At 50.5% G+C, this 20,753-nt stretch overlaps 1 protein-coding gene across 1 annotated transcript in view; it reads right to left on the bottom strand.

Moving 5' to 3' along the window:
• Positions 1-817: 817 nt before the first annotated feature.
• Positions 818-20,753, bottom strand: part of CCDC22 (coiled-coil domain containing 22) — a 53,283-nt gene continuing 33,347 nt past the window's right edge. The window contains exons 11-18 of the mRNA XM_015419460.1: positions 18,960-19,079; positions 15,648-15,764; positions 15,454-15,555; positions 13,347-13,454; positions 9,822-9,917; positions 9,661-9,720; positions 7,895-7,969; positions 818-1,223 (exon numbers count right to left, since the gene is read on the bottom strand). Coding sequence (XP_015274946.1) covers positions 1,110-1,223; positions 7,895-7,969; positions 9,661-9,720; positions 9,822-9,917; positions 13,347-13,454; positions 15,454-15,555; positions 15,648-15,764; positions 18,960-19,079 — 792 coding nt within the window. The 3' untranslated portion in view covers positions 818-1,109. The remainder of the gene's footprint in view (positions 1,224-7,894; positions 7,970-9,660; positions 9,721-9,821; positions 9,918-13,346; positions 13,455-15,453; positions 15,556-15,647; positions 15,765-18,959; positions 19,080-20,753) is intronic.

The raw sequence follows: 20,753 nt of genomic DNA, 5'->3' as shown, positions 1-20,753 counted from the left end.
GGAAATCTCGTTGCCCTCTAAGGCGTGTGCCAAGTGAGATTAAACCGTGACAGCCTTCCTACTCAGCAGTCCTTGCAGATGCATTTCGTATTTTTATATATTTTTAAACAAACTGTGCAGTATTTGTAACATATGAAAAATATAAATAATTTCATAGAAAAGCGCAATCTTTGTTTCCAAAGCCTTATGAAAATCCATCAGTAGGAACGAAGCCATTATATTGACAGTTCATCAGACGGGAAGGGTCTTCTTAAGGAGAAGAAGATGCACTTCACACTTCCAAGGTGAGGCGTTGGAAACAAAGATTGTACTCCTCTGTGAAATTATTTATATTTTTCATATGTTATCTGTAGTGCCCTGTTCACTACATATAACATACAACCAGTTTGGTGTTGTGGTTAAGTGCGCGGAATCTAATCTTGGAGAACCGGATTTGATTCCCCACTCCTCCACTTGCAGCTGCTGGATGACCTTGGGCGAGCCATAGTTCTGTCAGAGCTGTCCTTGAAAGAGCAGTTATCACAGAGCTCTCTCAGCCCCACCTCCCTCACAGGGGGGTCTGTTGTGGGGAAGGGAAGGGAAAGGCGTTTGTAAGCCACTCTGAGACATACAAATATAAAATGTATTTGCAAGTACTGCTGAGTAGTCAGACTATCACCATTTAATCTCTTTTGGCACAGTTAGTTCCGTGATTCTCTCTCTTTGTTGGTTTTGCCCTCTAAGGCGTGACTGGACTCGAATGAAGGAGAAAACGAACACATCTGGGAACAACCAATGCACCCACGTGGATCAGCACACATATTCTGCAAAAGGGGGCAACTTTATTGTTTTGGGGGGGAGGACGCAAAAGAGGGTGTTGGTTTCAACCAATAAGGGACGGAACCAATCCCTGGGTTTCTTCAACGTACAATCTATGCCGGAAGGGTGACCTTGCAGGTCCGTCCCCCCCCTGGCAAAACGTGCTGGGTTTCTAGGCCACTCCGTGAGGCCGACAGAGGCCGGAAAGGGAAGCCTTGCTTGCTCTCCACGCCCCTGCGGGTTAAGAGGCACCGCGGAGTCCGAATGGGGGAAGCACCCAGGCGAGTGGGCGGGGCACGGGACGGAGCTCTTCAGGTTTCCCGGGTCCGGCTCAGCAGCGCCGCGTTCTCCTGCTTCAGGGCCCGGTAGTCGCTGAGGATCCTCTCCAAGTTGCTCAGAGTCTTCTTGCTGGTTTCGCTCTCGATCTGGAAAGGAGGGAGAGGGCAAGGTTAGAAGGCGATACAGGGTTCCCTCTAAACTGAGTCAGTGCGAGCTAGCTCACAGTTTCTTAGCCCCCGGCTCACACATTTTTGCCTTAGCTCAGGAAGGAGGGCTCCCGAGCAGTGTTCCCTCTAAGCTGAGTTCGTGTGAGCTAGCTCACAGTTTTTTTAGCATCCGGCTCACACATTTTTGTCTTAGCTCAGGGAGGATGGCTCCAGAGCAAACTAATGTATGCAGTAGCCAAATCACTTGCTCACAACTTAAATGCCAGGAGCTCACAAAGTAGAATTTTTGCTCACAAGACTCCACAGCTTAGAGGGAACATTGCTCCCGAGCAGAGGTCATTTCGGGGGGGATCGCGGGGGATCGCAGTTCCCCCGGGTGAGGTGCGGGGGGCGGGGCACATGATGAAGCCCCGCCCCCCCTGCTTCCGGCTGCCCCGCTTCCGGCCCTCATTCAGCCAGGAGGAGGCAGGAGAAGAGGGAGGGTAAGTTGCTCCCTCCCTGCCTCTCCCCACCCCTGCCTGCCTGCCTGGGGCCAGGGAGGGCCTTCGCGGGGCTTCCTTGCACTCCCGCCGGCCTTGCAGGTCCACCGCCGGGCCCCTCATGGGACTCGGCAGTGCAGCTGCAAGGCCGGCGGCGGCGGCGGCCGGGATTGTTGGGGGCGGGGTGTGTGGCCTTATGACGCACTTCCGGTGATGTCAGGGGTTGTGGCCTTATGACACACTTCTGGTGATGTCAGGGGGTGTGGCATATGCTAATGAGTTATGCTAATGAGTTCCCCTCGCTCTTTTTCTACGAAATGACCCCTGCTCCCGAGCAAACTAAATGTACGCGGTAGCCAAATCACTCACTCACAACTTCAGTGCCGGAGGCTCACAAAGTGGAATTTTCGCTCACAAGGCTCCACGGCTTAGAGGGAGCATTGAAGGTGAACAGGGTGCTTTGGGTCACGCTCTGCGAGGAGGCAGACGGGCAGCGTTTTCACGGGCGCTCCAAGCAGGCCTGTGCGATTACGATCTGCCAAGCCAAACGCAGACCATCGGACCCTGAACGTTATCCCTGTAAAGGGCTTGACGGCCGTTCTTTTCACTGCCCACCCGGGCTTTGGAAAAAAGGGAGGCTGGTAAACACTTGGCAAGCTACAACAGGGCCAAAATCCAGTATATCCTGAACGTGTCTTAAGTATTGTAAACAGATCAGCCAATATCATAATGCCGCTATATAAATCAATGGTGCGACCTCATCTGGAATACTGTGTGCAGTTCTGGTCACCACACCTTAAAAAGGATATTATAGCTTTGGAAAAAGTGCAGAAAAGAGCAACTCGAATGATAAAGGGGTTGGAACACTTTCCCTATGAGGAAAGGTTAAGGCGCTTAGGGCTCTTTAGCTTGGAGAAACGACGACTGAGGGGTGACATGATTGAGGTTTATAAGATTATGCATGGGAAAGAGCAGGTAGAGAAAGAGGTACTTTTCTCCCTTTCTCACAATACAAGAACTCGTGGGCACTCCATGAAATTGCTGAGTGGTCAGGATAGAACGGATAGAAGGAAGTACTTCTTCACCCAAAGAGTGATTAACACATGGAATTCACTGCCACAGGAAGTGGTGGCGGCTACAAGCATGGACGGCTTCAAAAGGGAATTAGATAAGCATATGGAGCAGAGGTCCATCAGTGGCTATTAGCCACAAGGTATAGATAGGGGCTCTGGGGCAAGTGATGCTCTGTCATCTTGGTGCTTGGGGGGGGGGGTCAACAGTGGGAGGGCTTCTAATGTCCTGGCCCCACTGGTGGACCTCCTGAATGCACTGGTATTTCTGGCCACTGTGGGATACAGAGTGTTGGACTGGATGGGCCTTTGGCCTGATCCAACATTGGCATCTCTTATGTTCTTATGTTCTTAAGGCAGAATGTTTCGGAGGGTAGCCGTGTTGGCTGGCAGTCGAAGAGCTGGATTCCAATTCAGCAGCACTTTAGAGACCCGCAAGATTTTCGAGGTGTGAGCTTTTGAAAGTCAGAGGTCCCTTCATCAGATACCAAAGGGAGCCTTGACTCTTGAAGGCTCATGCCCCGAAAATCATGTCAATTGGAACTCAAATCTAACTGTTCTTAAGGCAGAGTGAATCAAATACCCATTACATCTATGTGATAACTGGTCTCCTAATTCAGGAGGGTCGGAGTACCCACACCACTAAACTCTCCGCCCCTTTTTTTGAAAGCCTTCAGGAGTTTTTTTGGGCAACTGAGGGATGACTGCAAAAAATAATAACAATAAACCATGTCCCCCCCCATTGCAGTTAGGGGTTAAACGGTTGAGTTCAGGCAGAGCTTTTTTTGTGGAAAAAGCCCAGCAGGAACTCATTAGCATAATAGGCCACACCCAACAGCAGAAACGTATTAGCATATTAAGCCACACCCCCGACAACACAGCTCATTGGCATATTAGGCCACACCCCCATGTTACCAGAAGTGTGGTCATCCAGCCACACCCACCTTTTGCTTCTTATTCTGTTTACCTTGTTTGTTGTCCAAACCCTGGGCTTTTTTGTAGCAGGAACTCCTTTGCATGTTAGGCCACACACCCCTAATGTAGCCAATCCTAATGAGTTTCTGCTGTTGGGGGTGGCCTGTTATGCTAATGAGTTCCTGCTGGGCGTGGCCAACTTGGGAGCCAGCCGGAACTCCGTTCCTGTGCGTTCCTGCCCAAAAATAGCCCTGAGTTCAGGTCTGAAAATGGACCGTGGCATTTGCTGAAAACTCTAAAGAGAAGAAGAAAGCCAACAGAAAGGGTCAGAGGCAATGTTCCCTCTAAGCTGTGGAGTCCTGTGAGCAAAAATCCTACTTTGTGAGCTGCTGGCATTCAAGTGGTGAGCGAGCTGTTTGGCTACTGCATAAATTCGTTTGCTCTGGAGCCCTCCTTCTCGAGCTGAGACAAAAATGTGTGAGCCGGAGGCTAAAAAACTGAGCTGGCTCACACTCACTCAGCTTGGAGGGAACACTGGCCAGAGGTTTCAGACGAGAGCGAGAGATCTCACAGGGGGTCTGGAGCAGAGACCCGGAAGGGTTTTCTCTATGGCCGCCTGGCTCTACTTCCCCACAGACCCCAAATCCATCCCAGGCCACCAGTTTCCAGCCTGTCAGGACTCTGTTGGTCGACGTCATTCTGTGCTTCTGCAATGTTCCACAGCGAGGGACGCGTCCTGGCCAAGTATTCGTTTCTTTACACAAGGACAATGCTATCGCCACTCGCTCTCCGGAACGGAGTGTGCCTGCTACAGCAGATGGTATTAAAAACAAAACAACTCGACGGATGTCATTTGTGCTAATTCTGAATAATTAGTTTGGGAGGAACCACAGCTCAGTGGAGCAGAGAACAGGCTTTGCGTGATGCAGAAAGTCCCCGGTTCGATTCCCGGCATCTCCAGTAGCAACAGGGTTGTTGGAGTCTGATGCTACTGGGCTACCAATAGCCTGTGTGAGAACAAATTTAGAGTCCAGTCAGGCACCTTTAAGACCCACAAAGTTTAATTCTAGGTATACGCGTTCATGTGCAGGCACACTTCTTCGCCAAACAAATTTAGAGTCCAGGGGCACCTTTAAGACCAACGAAGTTTAATTCTGGGTATGCGCTTTCATGTGCACGCACACTTTCCTAAATACATTAGAAGGAAGGCGAGGTTCAAACTTATAGACGGGGCTGAACAGCAGATTAACACGTGACATAATTTAGACAAAAGACAAAACTCAATACAAGATGGCGGCCAATGCAGACGCCAGATGCTGAGCTCCGCGTTTTAATTATGGTGTTTAAGCTGCAAAATAGTCCCTCCGGACAAATCTACATAACAAGCTAAGGTTATAAGGTCAACAGTTGTAAAGCAATAAATATGTCAGAATGGCAGATAAATGTGTAAAGGTATCTAAGTCTGAACCTTACCTTCCTTCCAATGTGTTTGAAAAAGTGTGTTTGCACACCACAAAAGCTCTTACCTTGAATAAGACTTTGTTGGTCTTAAAGGTGCCACCGGACTCAAACTATGTTCCGTTGCTTCTGACCAACACAGCTACGAACCTGGATCTATCTAAGGAAGCTTGCACGCACACAAATAAAACTTTGTTGGTCTTAAAGGTGCCACCGGACTCTAAATTTGTTCTACTGTTTCAGACCAATACGTCTGACCACCTGGATCTAACTTCTTCACTGAGCCATCCTTTTGGAAGGATTTGGGTTTCCCATGTCAGACTTTTTTGGGAAGAGAATGTATGATTGGCTAGAAACTGTACTGGTTCTTGGCCAAGATCTGGTTCAACACTGAACCAGAAAACAGCAATGTCTCTCCCCCTTTCCAGTGGGGGACACCTGCCCCCCACACCTTGGATTCTGGCTCTGTTATGAGGAACACCAGAAAAGGGAGCGGGGGAAGAGGTCCTTGCAACAAGGAAAAAAAGAAAAGAAATCGAAGTCAGGATTTCCACCAAGCAACATGCAAGGGAATACAAAGAATACAAATACAAATGTAACATATGTACAAATACAAATGTAACGCATGTTATTTTTTTTTCTTACTGTGATACAGCATTCATACCTTTTGCATAGTTTTTACTGGATTGTTTCTGCTGTATGTAATACATATTTGTTTACTTTTTGAAATGTAGTGACCAAGTGTGTTTTTTGGTACTATTATGAAAGTGTGACACAAGTACGATCCCGTATTAGACATCATTCTGTGATTATTTATATGCTTATTTATATTCTCCTGCCCACTGCTTCTGGGAGAGCCTGGCATTGTTGTTCTTTTCCCTCTCCTATGAAGAAGCCGAGGTGGGCCGAAGACAAATGGTGGGCAGACGGCATAAAGGAATACCTACCAGCAGGGTCCTAGGCATCAAACCGGTTCGTACAATAGGATACTGTCCTGGGAGCACGAAGACTGAGCTCAAAGTCTAAATCACGGGTCCCCAACCTTTTTGAGCCTGTGGGCACCTTTGGAATCCCAGCAAAGTGTGGTGGGCGGAGGCACAGCCACAAAAACGGCTGCCTCGGGAGGCAGGGAACGCCTCAAAATGGCTGCCACCGCTTCCCCTCAGTCACAGGGTGAAGATCCTTGTGCTGTGGTGGCAGCTGCCGCCAAAGCAACGCTTCTAAAAATATGCTCAGCCAATCAAATCTCCAGTGGCCAATCAGAGGACCCGCTGGGCAAAAGCCCCACCCACTTTCTAAAAACACTTGGCGGGCACCACCTTGGGGACCCCTGGTTTGAACTGACCCTGGCTGTGTACAGCCTGAACTTAAAGTGCAGCACCAGAGAGGCAAATTTGCAAGGTTTTTCTGCCAGGGAGAGAGCTCTGGGCGGGTAAGCCGTGTTGTTCTGCAGGAAAAGAGCACCTTAGAGACCAACTAGACTTCCGGGGTATGAGCTTTTGAGAGTTCTGGGAGGTCCGACTCTCGAAAGCTAGAAATCTTGCTGATCTTTGAGGCGGTACTGGACTGTTTCCCTGGAGGGCCAGCAACAGGGCTCACACAGCATTCCTGTCTCACATAGGGGCCAACCAGTTCTTCTGGGGGGCCAACAGGAATGCAGAGAGGTCGAGGCCTTCCCCTGATAACTTCAGAAGAGCAGACCAGGGAGGGTCCCTCTAGTCCAGCCTCCCGTCTCAACCAGGGGCCAGCCAGTCCCTCTGGAGGGCCAGCAACAGGGCAGAGAGGCCGAGGCCTTCCCCTGATAAGGACACCAGAAGAGCCCTGCTGGGTCAGACCAGGGAGGGTCCCTCTAGTCCAGCCTCCCGTCCCACACAGGGGCCAGCCAGTCCCTCTGGAGGGCCAGCAACAGGGCAGAGAGGCCGAGGCCTTCATAAGAACCTAAGAAGAGACCAGGGGTCCACCTAGTCCAGCCTCCTGTCTTACCCAGTGGCCAACCATTTCCTCTGGAGGGCCAACAACAGGTCACAGAAGCTGAGGCCTTCATTAGAACATAAGAAGAGCCCTGCTGCCTCAGACCAGTGGTCCATCTAGTCCCGTCTCCCATCTCACACAGGGGCCAACCAGTTCCTCTGAAGGGCCAGCAACAGGGCAGAGAGGCCGAGGCCTTCCCCTGATCAGAACATCAGAAGAGCCCTGCTGGGTCAGACCAGGGAGGGTCCCTCTAGTCCAGCATCCCGTGTCACACAGGGGCCAGCCAGTTCCTCTGGAGGGCCGAGAACAGGGCAGAGAGACCGAGGCCTTCCCCTGATAAAAACATAAGAAGAGCCCTGCTGGATCAGACTGGTGGTCCATCTAGTCCAGCATCCCGTCTCACACAGAAGCCAACCAGCTCCTCTGGAGGGCCAGCAACAGGGAACAGAGGCCGAGGCCTTCCCCTGATCAGAACATCAGAAGAGCCCTGCTGGGTCAGACCAGTGGTCCACCTAGTCCAGCATCCCGTCTCATCCTGTTCCTCTGGAGGAACCAACAACAGAACATAGAGGCCGAGGCCTTCATGAGAATCTAAGAAGAGCCGGGCTGGTTCAGACCAGGGGTCCATCCAGTCCAGCATCCTGCCTCACACAGAAACCCCACCGCACACACCTTTCCTACCTGCTTTCTACTTCTGCATGCTGCCTCAAGGAGTGGAGACTTTAACAAACAAAACCAAAATTCAGCACAGTCTCACCTGCTCCTCAAGATCCCGGATCTCGCGCAAGATGGTGCCTGTGTCTTCGATTGTTTGGATCAGCTGACTACAGCTCTAGGGGAAAAGGAGACAGTGCCAGTCAGGAAGGGCCCAGGGCATTTGGGATGGACACACACACACACAGCTCAGCAATATATCACCGCCTCCCGAGCAGAGTTGCCAACTTCCAGGTGAGGCCTGGATATCTCCCAGAATTACAACTGATCTCCAGGGTATAGAGGTCAGTTCCTCCAGAGAAAAAGGCAGGTTTGGAGGGTGGATTCTATGGGATCATGCCCTACTGAGGTCCCTCCCCTCCTCAAACCCCGCCCTCCTCAGGGTCCCCCCCACTAATACCCAGGAATTTCCCAATTCGGAGTTGGCAACCTACTTTTTTCTTTTTTTGGCCCCCCATAGGGGATTTTTTAATTTGCATTTTCTAAAAACAACAACGAAATTAGGGAGGGGATCTACAACTATAGGAGAAAGAAAAGAAAACCCACTAAAAACCCAAGAGTTGGAGGTCATACATTGCTTATAAAAGTATATGCTTAACAATATAGAAATTGCTTTTCTTGACGTTGAGAGTGGTCAGTCGTCATCATTGGTTACATTAACAAACCATCAAATCTGACTATATAAAGAGCATTCCAGGATATCGCTAGTTCACTTAAAACACAACTTTCAGAGAACAGCGGCATCTCGTTTTACAATTATTTTTTCCCTCCTTCGTTTAAAGCAAATTAATAGTTATATTTCCCTCAGTAGGTGTAACACAGTCAATTTCTCTTCCCACGCTGTTATCTTCATTCGTCTTAAACATTTTCCCTGTGGCATTGTCTTGCTGGAGCTGGAACTGGTCATCACAGAACAAAGTCCCTTTTTCTTTTTCAAGGACTGTAATCCGCTTGAATTCTTGCCTTCAATCGTGGAGATCATTCCACTTGTTGCTTTTAAAAGCCAATCTTGTGGAGAGTCTATCCGCCCTTTTGCCCGTCATACTTATTTCGGATGTGTCCATGGCTTACGGCTTTGCTTAGTCGTCTGCATACAGGCCCCACCACTTAAACCGACTCATTAGACTCTCCTCCTTAAAATTGGAAGTCCCTGTGATGAAAGGCTAGTGGCTTCATCCATGTTAACACAGTCCCTTGAAAATAGCAGCCAATATAATCAAGTGGTTAAGACGCTGAACTGCAGGCTGTGGAAGGTCAGTAGTTCAGCAGTTTGAGACCCGAGTGTGTCGCATGATGGAGTGAGCTCCCATCTCTAGTTCCAGCTCCTGCCAACCTAGCAGTTCGAAAGCAAGAAATTGCAAGTCGATAAATAGGTACCACTTCGGTGGGAAGGTAACAGTGTTCCGTGCGCCTTGGTGTTTAGTCATGCCGGCCACATGACCACGGAAACGTCTTCGGACAGCGCTGGCACTTCGGCTTTGAAACGGAGATGAGCACCGCAAGCCTAGAGTCGGATTCGACTGGCGTTTCGAGGAAGGGAAACCTTTACTTTATATAGCACAGTTCTTGTGAAGTACCTCATTTTTGCCAGCAGGGGGCAAAGGCTTAGCATGCAGCCTGAAAGCGGCTATGGTTGCTTCTGGTCACATGGGCCAGTTGCTCTTCGACTTCCGGAAGAAAGCTTGGATCTCGCTTGCTGCCTTCTAAACGCCGATCGCCATTTTTAAGCATGTTTGCTTTTTCCAAAATTTGTCAAAGTCCCGGAAATTTGCCCAAACGCTTAGACAACCTACTTTTGAAGCCTCTCACCTCATGTAAGGCTGCCAAGTACTTGTATGCTTTCCTCACAGCCTCATCTCGCTTGGCGTCCTGCGGAAAAAAACACAGAAGGAAGAGGTGGGAAAGGCAGCCGCCACCAGCACGGCTCTCCTCCCACCCCTGCTGCCTCTTCCGGACCCCCAGAGTCCCACCTTAAACACCAGCTCATCAGTGACAGCAAAAGTCCGGTCGAGCTTCCCAGTCAGGCTGTTGATCTCCTTCTGGAGTTCCTTAGTGTCAGACAGGATCTCAGGAGGGCAGAGAAAAGAGGGCGGACTTAAAAACTATGCAAGAGAACATCAGAAGAGCCCTGCTGGGTCAGACCAGTGAGGGTCCCTCTAGTCCAGCCTCCCGACTCACACAGGGGCCAGCCAGTTCCTCTGGAGGGCCAGCAACAGGGCAGAGAGGCTGAGGCCTTCCCCTGAGAAGGACACCAGAAGAGCCCTGCTGGGTCAGACCACGGAGGGTCCCTCTAGTCCAGCCTCCCGTCTCACACAGGGGCCAGCCAGTTCCTCTGGAGGGCCAGCAACAGGGCAGGGAGGCCGAGGCCTTCCCCTGAGAAGGACACCAGAAGAGCCCTGCTGGGTCAGACCAGGGAGGGTCCCTCTAGTCCAGCCTCCCGTCTCACACAGGGGCCAGCCAGTCCCTCTGGAGGGCCAGCAACAGGGCAGGGAGGCTGAGGCCTTCCCCTGAGAAGGACACCAGAAGAGCCCTGCTGGGTCAGACCAGGGAGGGTCCCTCTAGTCCAGCATCCCGTCTCACACAGGGGCCAACCAGTTCCTCTGGAGGGCCAGCTAAAGATGTGAAGGCCCGGAAAAAACCCGTAAAAATTAGGGGGAAAACCCTTTTTTCCCCGTTTTTTTCCTGAAGCCTTTTTTGTTTCTTTCCGAAAAATTGGAAAAATTGAAAAAAGAAAAGAAAAAAATTGATTATGGAACATTTTATTTTAGCATGATGAATAAAATATTAAGACAAGGTGTTCAAATATTTTCCAAATCATTTCTAAAAAATACCTATGGTATCAGATTGATCTAATTTCTGTGCACTGAGGACAAGCAAGTCCTAGGTTACCAACTGAACTCTCCAATGCAAGAACAGGATGCATTTCTTCCTTTAGGAGGTGCGATTGTCAGAAAATAAAAAAGTTTCAGTTTTGTTTTTGCATGTGGGTGGGTATTCGTAAATGTACATTTTTTTAAATTTTTCCAAAAAGGCCCATCCCCCCCCCCCCAAAAAAAAAACAGGAAAAAACCCGAGTTTTTTTCAGAGCGTCAAAATTTCCGGAAATTTTACATCTCTAGGGCCAGCCACAGGGCATTGAGGCCTTCCCCTGAGGTTGCCTCCTGGCTCTGGGATTCTGAGGTTTCGAGTCATGCATTTGAGTCACGCTGATGCAAAAAGCCTTCATAAGCTCCGTGACACAGTGAAAAGGTTCTGAAACACAGCCACTTAAAAAAAAAAAGACACACACACAAACAACACAACCCCCCAAGCTAACAGCCTGCCCCACCTTCCAGGTCTGGGGCCACAAGTCGACAGTGGCCACTACCTCTCCCCTCCCCCCGCCTGAGACCCTGGAGAGCCATTGCTGGTCGGAGTAGACAGTACTGACTTTGATGGACCAAGAAGGTCTGATTCCGTATAAGGCGGCTTCCTGTGTGCTCCTTTGCAACTGGACCATCCAGTATGGCTGGGACAATCTAGGAGGCGAATGAGGGCTGGATACTGAGCCAATGTTGTGCTGTAAGAACGTGTGGGCGCAGCCAGGTTTCATGGGACGGGGAGGAAAGCGTTCCAGCACGTGACTCCCCCCACCCGCACTCTGAATCATATAATCACGGAATCATAGAGTTTTAAGGGACCTCCAGGGTCAGCCAGTCCAACCCCTTGCACAAGGCAGGGAATTCACAAATACCTCCCCCCTCAGACCCCCACTCTATGTCCAGAAGATGACAAAAAACCTCCAGGATCCCCAGCTAAACTGGCCTGGGGAAAAAATGGCTGCCTGGCCCCCAAAGTGGAGATCAGCATTTCCCTGGGCGTGTCAGGAAGGGCCAACAGAACTAAGCCCTGAGGCAACCCTCCCTCCTCGTGATCTGCCTCAGTTCGCACAATCCATATTGCTGGCCATCTAGCCTCTGCTTGATAAACCTCCTCCCAAGAAGGAGAGCCCGCCACCCCCCGGGGAAGCCTGTCCCACTGAGGAACCCTTCTCTAACTGTCAGGACGTTCTTCCTGAGGTTTACCCGGAAACTCTTCTGATTGAATTTCAACCCGTCGGTTCTGGTCCGACACTTCTGGGGCAACAGAAAACAACTCTGCGCCATCCTCTATAGGACAGCCCTTCGAGTCCTTGGAGATGGTTGGTTGTCATACCACCTTTCAGTTGTCTCAGTTGAGAGCCAGTTTGGTGTAGTGGTGAAGTCCGCGAACTCTAATCTGGGAGAACCGGGTTTGATCCCCCACTCCTCCACTTGCAGCTGCTGGATGACCTTGGGCAAGCCGTAGTCCTCAGTAAACAATGACCAAGCAAACCCAAAAAATAACAACTGTGCACTGTAAAAACCCGCACAAGAGCTTACAAAAAGAGACTTCAACACAATAAGTAATTCAACACATCCATCATAGGAAAATACAAAAGTCCACAATTTCCCCAAGGGGAAGAACAAAGTCCAGAATAGGAATCTCTCAGAGGGAAAGAATAAAGTCTGGAATCGATGTCCAACACTTTTCCTAGGTATTGATCAGTTTCTTAACAGGTAAACATTATTCAGTTTCTCTTTTACAGAGAAACTGAATAATGTTCTGGGTCTTTTAGAGAGAAACTGAATGATGTTTACCTGTTAAGAAACTGCAATGAGACTTCCTGTAGTGGGTAAGACTGCATGAGACTTTATAAAATAAGTGAGAAATAAGTGTTTAATGTTTATAAAATAAGTGTTTAATGTTGATAAAAATTGTTATAAAATAAGAGTTTAATGTGGATAAAAATGGTTGTAATAAAATGTTTGTACTTTGTAAAATATTATGTGGTTAAAATGACTAAAAATGCTTCTATTTTATAAGCATGATTGTATTTTATATTCATATAGCTTTTAGTTCCTGAGGAAGGACCTGAAGTCCGAAACACTGATCAATACCTAGGAAAAGTGTTGGACATCGATTCCAGACTTTATTGTTTCCCTCTGAGAGATTTCTATTCTGGACTTTGTTCTTCCCCCTTGGGGAAATTGTGGACTTTTGTATTTTCCTATGATGGATTACATGTGTCGAATTACTTATTGTGTCGAAGTCTCTTTTTGTAAGCTCTTGTGCGGTTTTTACAGCGCACAGTTGTCATTTTTTGGTTTTGCTTGGTCAAGCCATAGTCCTGTCAGGGCTGTTCTTGGAAAAGAGCAGTTTCTCTCAGAGCTCCCTCAGCCCCACCTGCCTCACAGGGTGTCTGTGGTGGGGAGGGGAAGGGGAAGGAGATTGTAAGCCGCTCCGAGACTCCTTTGGGTAGTGAAGGGCGGGGTATAAATCCAATCTCTTCTTCTTCCTCTCCAGGCTAAACACAGCATAAGTGGTTCTGCCTGGCGACAGACACATTCCGTGGGACTGCTCGAGTCCAGAAGACCTTTGGCATCAATGCTGGCCTTGGTAGGGAGCCCCCCCCCCCAGGTGGGGTTCTCTCTTACCTTGGTGATCTCCTCTTTCTGCTTACGGATGTTGCTGACTATCTCCAGAATGCGCTGGGTGTAGGCAGAGCGAGAGACGTCTTTGGGAAGGGATTCCAGCTCCAGCAGCTGCAGGCGAGGAGGGCGAACGAGAACGAGAACGGAGAGGACAGATAACCAAAGTCCCCACGACTCTAAGCACCCCCCCCCAGAGTATTCTCCATGCTGCAGACGGTTGTGCTGAAGGACCCAGAGGCCTGCTTCTCATCAAGGCAGGACAACCTGAGCGATACCACTGTTGACTACAGGGGGAGCTGAAAATGGCTGAACGTTCCTCTATTTTCCTGCACACAGAAAACCGGGAAGAAGGATCTATATGTAAGAATATCAGAGAAGCCATGTTGGATCAGGCAAAATGGCCCCTCCGGTCCAATACTCTGTGTCACACAATGGCCTAAAGCACCAGGTGCCATCAGGAGGTCCACCAGCAGGGCCAGAACTCCAGGAGCCCTCTTACTGTTGCCCCCCAAGAATAAAAACACAGAGCATCACTGCCCCAGTCATGAGAATGTAAGAGAAGCCATGCTGGATCAGGCCAGTGACCCATTCCATCCAACACTCTGTGTCACACAGTGGCCAAAACCCAGGGGCCCTCAGGAGGTCCACCAGCGGGGCCAGAACTCCAGAAGCCCTCCCACTGTTGCCCCCCAAGCACCAAGAAGACAGAGCATCACTGCCCCAGACAGAGTGTTCCCCACTGCTGGACCTCCTGAGGGCACCTGGTATTTTGGGCCACTGTGTGACAGAGTGTTGGACTGGATGGGCCATTGGCCTGCCTGATCCAACATTGGCTTCTCCTATGTTCTTATGTCTGGGGCAAGTGATGCTCTGTATTCTTGGTGCTTGGGGGGGGGCAACAGTGGGAGGGCTTCTGGAGTCCTGGCCCCACTGCTGGACCTCCTGAGGGCACCTGGTATTTTTGGCCACTGTGTGACAGAGTGTTGGACTGGATGGGCCATTGGCCTGATCCAACATTGGCTTCTCTTAGGTTCTTATGTTCTTATCTAGTCCTTGGGGCTAATAGCCACTGGTGGACCTCAGCTCCATACGCATATCCAATCCCCTCTTGAAGCTGTCTATGCTTGGAGCCGCCACCACTTCCTTTGGCAGCGAATTCCACGCATTAATTACTCTAATAATTACTCTAATAGCAATGTGTGGCCCCTATCTGCAGACACCTAAATAAGTGGATGGGGCCACGTTGATGTTAAACAGATTTTCCCGTAAGCTTGGGGGACTTCCCAAGTTCGCAGAAAAATCTGAAATCACAAATAAAACATAAAGAGGGGCGTTTTTTGTATAAATCCGGCCCAAAACACAGCCATGTTGTCTTTGTTCTTATGCTAGGTTAAAAAGGTAAAGGTTTCCCTTGCTCGAAAGCCAGCCGAATCCGACTCTAGGGTTGCGGTGCTCATCTCCGTTTCCAAGCCGAAGAGCCAGCGCTGTCCGAAGACGTTTCTGTGGTCATGTGGCCGGCATGACTAAACACCAAGTCGCACGGAACGCCGTTACCTTCCCACCAAAGTGGTACCTATTTATCTACTTGCAATTTCTTGCTTTCGAACTGCTAGGTTGGCAGGAGCTGGAACTAGAGACGGGAGCTCACTCCGTAATGCGGCACACCCGGGTCTTGAACTGCTGAACTATTGACCTTCCACAGCCTGCAGTTCAGCGTCTTAACCACTTGAGCCACCGCAGCTCCCTTATGCTAACAAAGACTGGGGAACTAGTAAAAAGGGAAGGAGAACCTGGCCTCTTGGAACAGAGATCTAAAGAAGTCGCGGAGGCGAGAAAAGGGCTTTTGGTACTCCCTCTGTCCACACCTTCCTCTCCAGTCTCTGAGCCTTTACATCAGGGATCAAGCCTTTGAGGATTTAAAAACTCTATGCGCTCTAGCAATTTGTTCACCCTTTAAGGAAGGAAAGACATCAGTCCCGCACATCTGGGGCACATGCCGGAAAATCAGATCTCCCCATTCTCGGCAGAACCAAAGCCAGGCAAGGGAACGAGTCCCCTCCGTAACTTTTTACCGCGTGCGCAAATGAGCTCCCAACCCCGAGCCACTGACCAACTGCTTGTAAAGATCGTCTTTGCGCTTGGCCTCGTCAGCGGCCGACCGGATCCGCTCATGCAGTTCCCTGATCTCCGAGAGGCGTCGGGATGACTCCAGCTGTGAGGAGAAACGAAGGGGGGCATCACCGCTGCGGGGGCCGCCACCCTGAGAAGGATCCCTCCCCTCGCTTTCGTTTCCCGCGGCCTCACCTCCTTGGAGTCATGCAGGGCCTTGAGCTCCCGGAATTCCTGGATGAGCGGCACTCGGTGCTTCTCCCACTGGGCGGCCAGCTGGATGATCCGCTGCGCGCTGCTCTCCACCACCACCTGGGGAAGGCAAAGGATATCTGGATTCTGGGCTGCGCAACACCACTCTGAACTCCGGGGACAGAATCATAGAATCATAGAGTGGGAAGGGGGCCTACAGACCATCTAGTCCAACTTCCTGCCCAATGCAGGATCAGCCGGAAGCATCTCTGACAAATATTTGTCCAGCCTCCTCTTCTTGAAAGCTGCCCGTGAAGGGGAGCTCACCACCTCCCTGGGCAGCTGATTCCACCCTTGAAGCACCCTAACCGTGAAGAAGTTTTTCCTGATATCCAGCCGATACCCTTCTGCGTGTAACTTAAACCCGTTGCTTCGGGTCCTCTCCTCTGCTGCCAACCGGAACGGCTCCTTGCCCTCCTCCAAAGGACAGCCTTTCAGATATTTAAAGCGAGCGATCATGTCCCCCCTCAATCTCCTCTTCTTCAAACGAAACATTCCCAAGGCCCTCAGCCTTTCCTTGTAGGGCTCGGTCTCCAGACGGATACATTCAGTTCTCCACCATTGATGGAGACGGCAGAGGAAAGCGTGGAAGGAAAATCATGCGCATCTACAGGTGTGCCAAACCTTCTTTTCATTATCTCCGGAGGACGACAGGGCCAGGATATGGTTGGAAGGAACAATGCGGCCAGCTCGCAGAAGCTAAGCAGATTTGGGGAGACGCCTGGAAACCTTAGTTACAGATTCGTGACGGGAAATCTCTGCCAAGCTGAAAGTTCGAGTCCAGTGGGACTTTTATTCAAGGTATAAGCTTTCGTGTGCACGCACACTTCTTCAGATCTGAAGAAGTGTGCACACACACGAAGGCTTATACCTTGAATAAAACTTTGTTGGTCTCAGGGGTCATTTATTGCAGGAGTGCACAGGAGCGGAGCTCCGGCAGTAAAGAGCCCAGGGGGCGGGGACATGCAACAAGCCCCACCCCCTGCTCCCAGCAGCCCTCAGTCAGAGCAAGAAGCAGCCAGGTAAGCTGCAGAGCCCCCCCGGCCCAAAACAGTCCAGTGGCATCTTTAAGACCAACTTTTATTCAGGTACAAGCTCTCCCTCCTCTGTGAGGACAGATCTGCACGTCCCCCCCCCTGCAATAGCTAGCAATCCAAAACAGTCCAGTGGAGCCTGAGCGGTGGGTGTTGCCTTCTGACACACTTCCGGTGATGTCAGGGTGTGTGGCATATGCAAATAAGTTATGCTAATAAGTTATGCTAATGAGCTCCTGCACCTCTTTTTCTACGAAATGACCCCTGGTTGGTCTTAAAGGTGCCCAGTCTGGACTCAAACTTTGTTCTGCTGCTTCAGACCAATACGGCTGCCCACCAAAACTGGTATCAGAAATTATTTCCTCCCAAACAAATCAAATAACTGGACAGGTCCAAAGTGTATGTTTTAACACAGGGGTGTCGAACTCATTTGTTATGCGGGCCGGCTCTGACATAAATGAGACCTTGTTGGGCCGGGCCGTGTGTGTCATAAAATGTAATGCCAGGTAGCGGAGATAGAAACTTTATAAAGGGCACAAACACAAAGGGGTTGGTTTTTTTACTTAAAAACATGCTTAAAACATGAGCACTCTTGCAATATTTTGTTTATTTAATAGTGTCTGATAGCTGACACCTCTCTTGCTCTGAATTATTGCATCAAAATGTCTGTGCTGTTGCTATCTTGAGTCTGCTGTTCAAGTGTGTATCTGTAAGCTGCAAACCTATGATGACGCAGCAGCAGCAGAACTGGAAGAAGCAGCAGGAGACAGCCAGTTCCACTGCGGGCCTGATAGAAGCCCTCCGGGGGCCTCATCCGGCCCCCGGCCCCCATGTTTGGCACCCGTTTTGAGAGATGTGACTTGTAAGTTACGACACCAACAATTAGACACTTCATTTAGTCCTTTATTAAAAAGATATTGTGGTGTCTAGTATATCCTACACATAATTCTTTGCTGAGCAAGTTGTAGCTTATAGATGCCTAACTGTAGACTTGCCGCTATTGTTGTTTGGGGGGGGGGGGGGTTGACTTTTTAAAAAAATAAAAAAGGAATTGATAAAGGCTCCTCTCAAATGTGACTTGGGGGCATCAATTCCTGGGTTTCCCCACGTTCTCATTTCCCTTACTTGCGTGTTCTGTTGCTTTGGGTGTCCCCCCCCCCCCCGTTCTGCCTCTGTTTTCTTCCCCCTCGTGGTTAATTCGATATTCTATCGCTTTGTGTCTGCCCTATCTCCCTGCAGATTTAAATACAGGTTTTTATGCTGGAGATAAAGTGATGCAGGGCTATTTTTAAGCAGGAACGGAGTTCCGGCTGGCTCCCGAGTTGGCCATGCCCAGCAGGAACTCATCAGCATAATAGGCCACACCCAACAGCAGAAACTCATTCGGATTGGCTACATTAGGGGTGTGTGGCCTAACATGCAAAGGAGTCCCTGCTACAAAAAAGTCCCTGGGTTTTGACAACAAACAAGGTAAACAGAATAAGAAGCAAAAGGTGGGTGTGGCTGGATAACCACACTTCTGGTAACATGGGGGTGCGGCCTAATGTGCTAATGAGCTGTGCTGCCGGGGGTGTGGCCCAATATGCTAATGAGTTCCTGCTGTTGGGTGTGGCCTATTATGCTAATGAGTTCCTGCTGGGCTTTTTCTACAAAAAGAGCCCTGAGATGTAATATCGAACTGACCATTCGAGGGGGCAAAACACATGTGGAACAGAAAGGCCCCCCCCCCCAGCAACAGGAACACACAAACAAGGAAAAAGCGAAGGCGGAAAAGCCCATTGCCAGGGCCTTCTACATAGGCCCCTCTCTGGACATATTCACCGCCTTGCCCATCTGCTCCCGTCTCTCCCATGCGCAAAAGCCACGTGCAGTTTTCGAAGCGGTCCACACCAGTGTTCCCTCTAAGCTGAATTAGTATGAGCCAGCTCACAGTTTTCTAGCCTCCGACTCACACATTTTTTGACCTAGTTCAGGAAGGAGGGCTCCAGAGCGAATTGATGCCGTAGCCCAATCGCTCGCTCACAGCTTTAATGTCAGTAGCTCACAGAGTAGAATTCTTGCTCACAAGACTCCACAGCTTAGAGGGAGCCCTGGTCCACACCCCGGTCACCACATATGAACCCCCCCCCTCACTCCCCAGCCTCTTCCTACCTAGATTCTCCACAGTCTCCCCCTTCCAAACCCAGCTCCCGAGCTGTTCCATGCCACCCCTGCCACATACCTGCAGCTTGGCCATGTTGTTTTCCGCGTCAGGCAACAGCTCCACGGTCCGGCCCTTCACGCGCAAGGTCTGCTCCAGTTCGGTCGCACCCAGCTGCCGCTGCCGCACCTCTCCCTCCACCTGAGAAGAGCCAGAGAATCCCCTTAGGGCACCCCCCAAAGGCACCCTGGTTCACTAACAGGACACAATCTGTCAGGAAACCCGAGGGTTGCTGGCTCAGATTTGGGAAATACCTGGAGGTTTTGGGAGTGGAGCCAGGAGAGGGGAGGGGAGGGACCTCAGTGGAGTAGAATACCACAGAGGGCATCCAATGAAGCTGATGGGCAGTAGGTTGAGGTCGGACAAAAGGAAAGACTACTTTACACAGAGAGGGATTAAAACGTGGAATGTCCTGCTGGAGGATGTAGTGATGGCCACAGGAATAAACAGCTTCAAAAGGGGATTAGATTGATTCATGGGGGAGAAGTCTGCCAATGACTACTAGCCGTGGTGGCTGAGGGAAACCTCCACATTCAGAGGCACTAATCCTCTGAATCCCAGAGCCAGGAGGCGACGTCAGGGGAAGGCCTCGGCCTCTCTGCCCTGTTGTTGGCTGTCCAGAAGAACTGGCTGGGCCCTGTGTGAGATGGGATGCTGGACTGGAGGGACCCTCCCTGGTCTGACCCAGCAGGGCTCTTCTGGTGTTCTGATCAGGGGAAGGCCTCGGCCTCTCTGCCCTGTTGTTGGCTGTCCAGAAGAACTGGCTGGGCCCTGTGTGAGATGGGATGCTGGACTGGAGGGACCCTCCCTGGTCTGACCCAGCAGGGCTCTTCTGGTGTTCTGATCAGGGGAAGGCCTCGGCCTCTCTGCCCTGTTGTTGGCTGTCCAGAAGAACTGGCTGGGCCCTGTGTGAGATGGGATGCTGGACTGGAGGGACCCTCCCTGGTCTGACCCAGCAGGGCTCTTCTGGTGTTCTGATCAGGGGAAGGCCTCGGCCTCTCTGCCCTGTTGTTGGCTGTCCAGAAGAACTGGCTGGCCCCTGTGTGAGGCAGGATGCTAGAATGGATGAACCCTCACTGGTCTGATCCAGTAGGGCTGATGTTCTTTTTAGGGGAGGGCCTCGGCCTCTATGCCCTGTTGTTGGCTGTCCAGAAGAACTGGCTGGCCCCTGTGTGAAATGGGATGCTGGACTGGATGGACCCTCACTTGTCTGATCCTGCAGGGCTCTTCTGATGTCCTTATCGGGGGAAGGCCTCAGCCTGTCTGCCCTGTTGTTGGCCCTCCAGAGGAATGGGTTGGCCACTGTGTGAGACAGGACTAGATGGACCGCTGGTCTGATCCAGCAGGGCTGTTCTGATGTTTGTATGATAGAGTTAAAGGCTCTTTCTCCCACTTTCTGATTTAGCAATCCAGGTAGCAAGACAAAAAAAAAGAAAAACAACCCAAACATCTCAGGCACCTAATATATAGCTGAGACTGAAAAATGTGTAGCTGAGAGCCAGCTGCGTGCACTGGTTAACAGTGCCATAGAATCACAGAGTTGGAAGGGACCTCCAGGGTCATCTAGTCCAACCCCCTGTACAAGGCAGGAAATCCTGTATCTGCAGCTAATATCTGGGAGACCTGGGTTTAAATCCCTGCTCGTGCCATGGAAGCTCGCTTGGTGCCCTCCGGCCAGTCACACTCTCTCAGCCTAACCAACCTCACCTGGGTTGTCAGGAGGACAAAATGGAGGCGAAGAGACGGCTATCCGCAGCTCCCCACTGGGAAAAATGTGGGGTAGGAATGAATTGAATAAATAATGCTTCCTCCCTT

This window comes from Gekko japonicus, unplaced genomic scaffold, assembly GCF_001447785.1.
Source record: "Gekko japonicus isolate JY-2015 unplaced genomic scaffold, Gekko_japonicus_V1.1 scaffold617, whole genome shotgun sequence".
In the NCBI taxonomy this organism is placed as follows: Eukaryota; Metazoa; Chordata; class Lepidosauria; order Squamata; family Gekkonidae; genus Gekko; species Gekko japonicus.
This window is presented reverse-complemented; position numbering and strand designations above follow the sequence as displayed.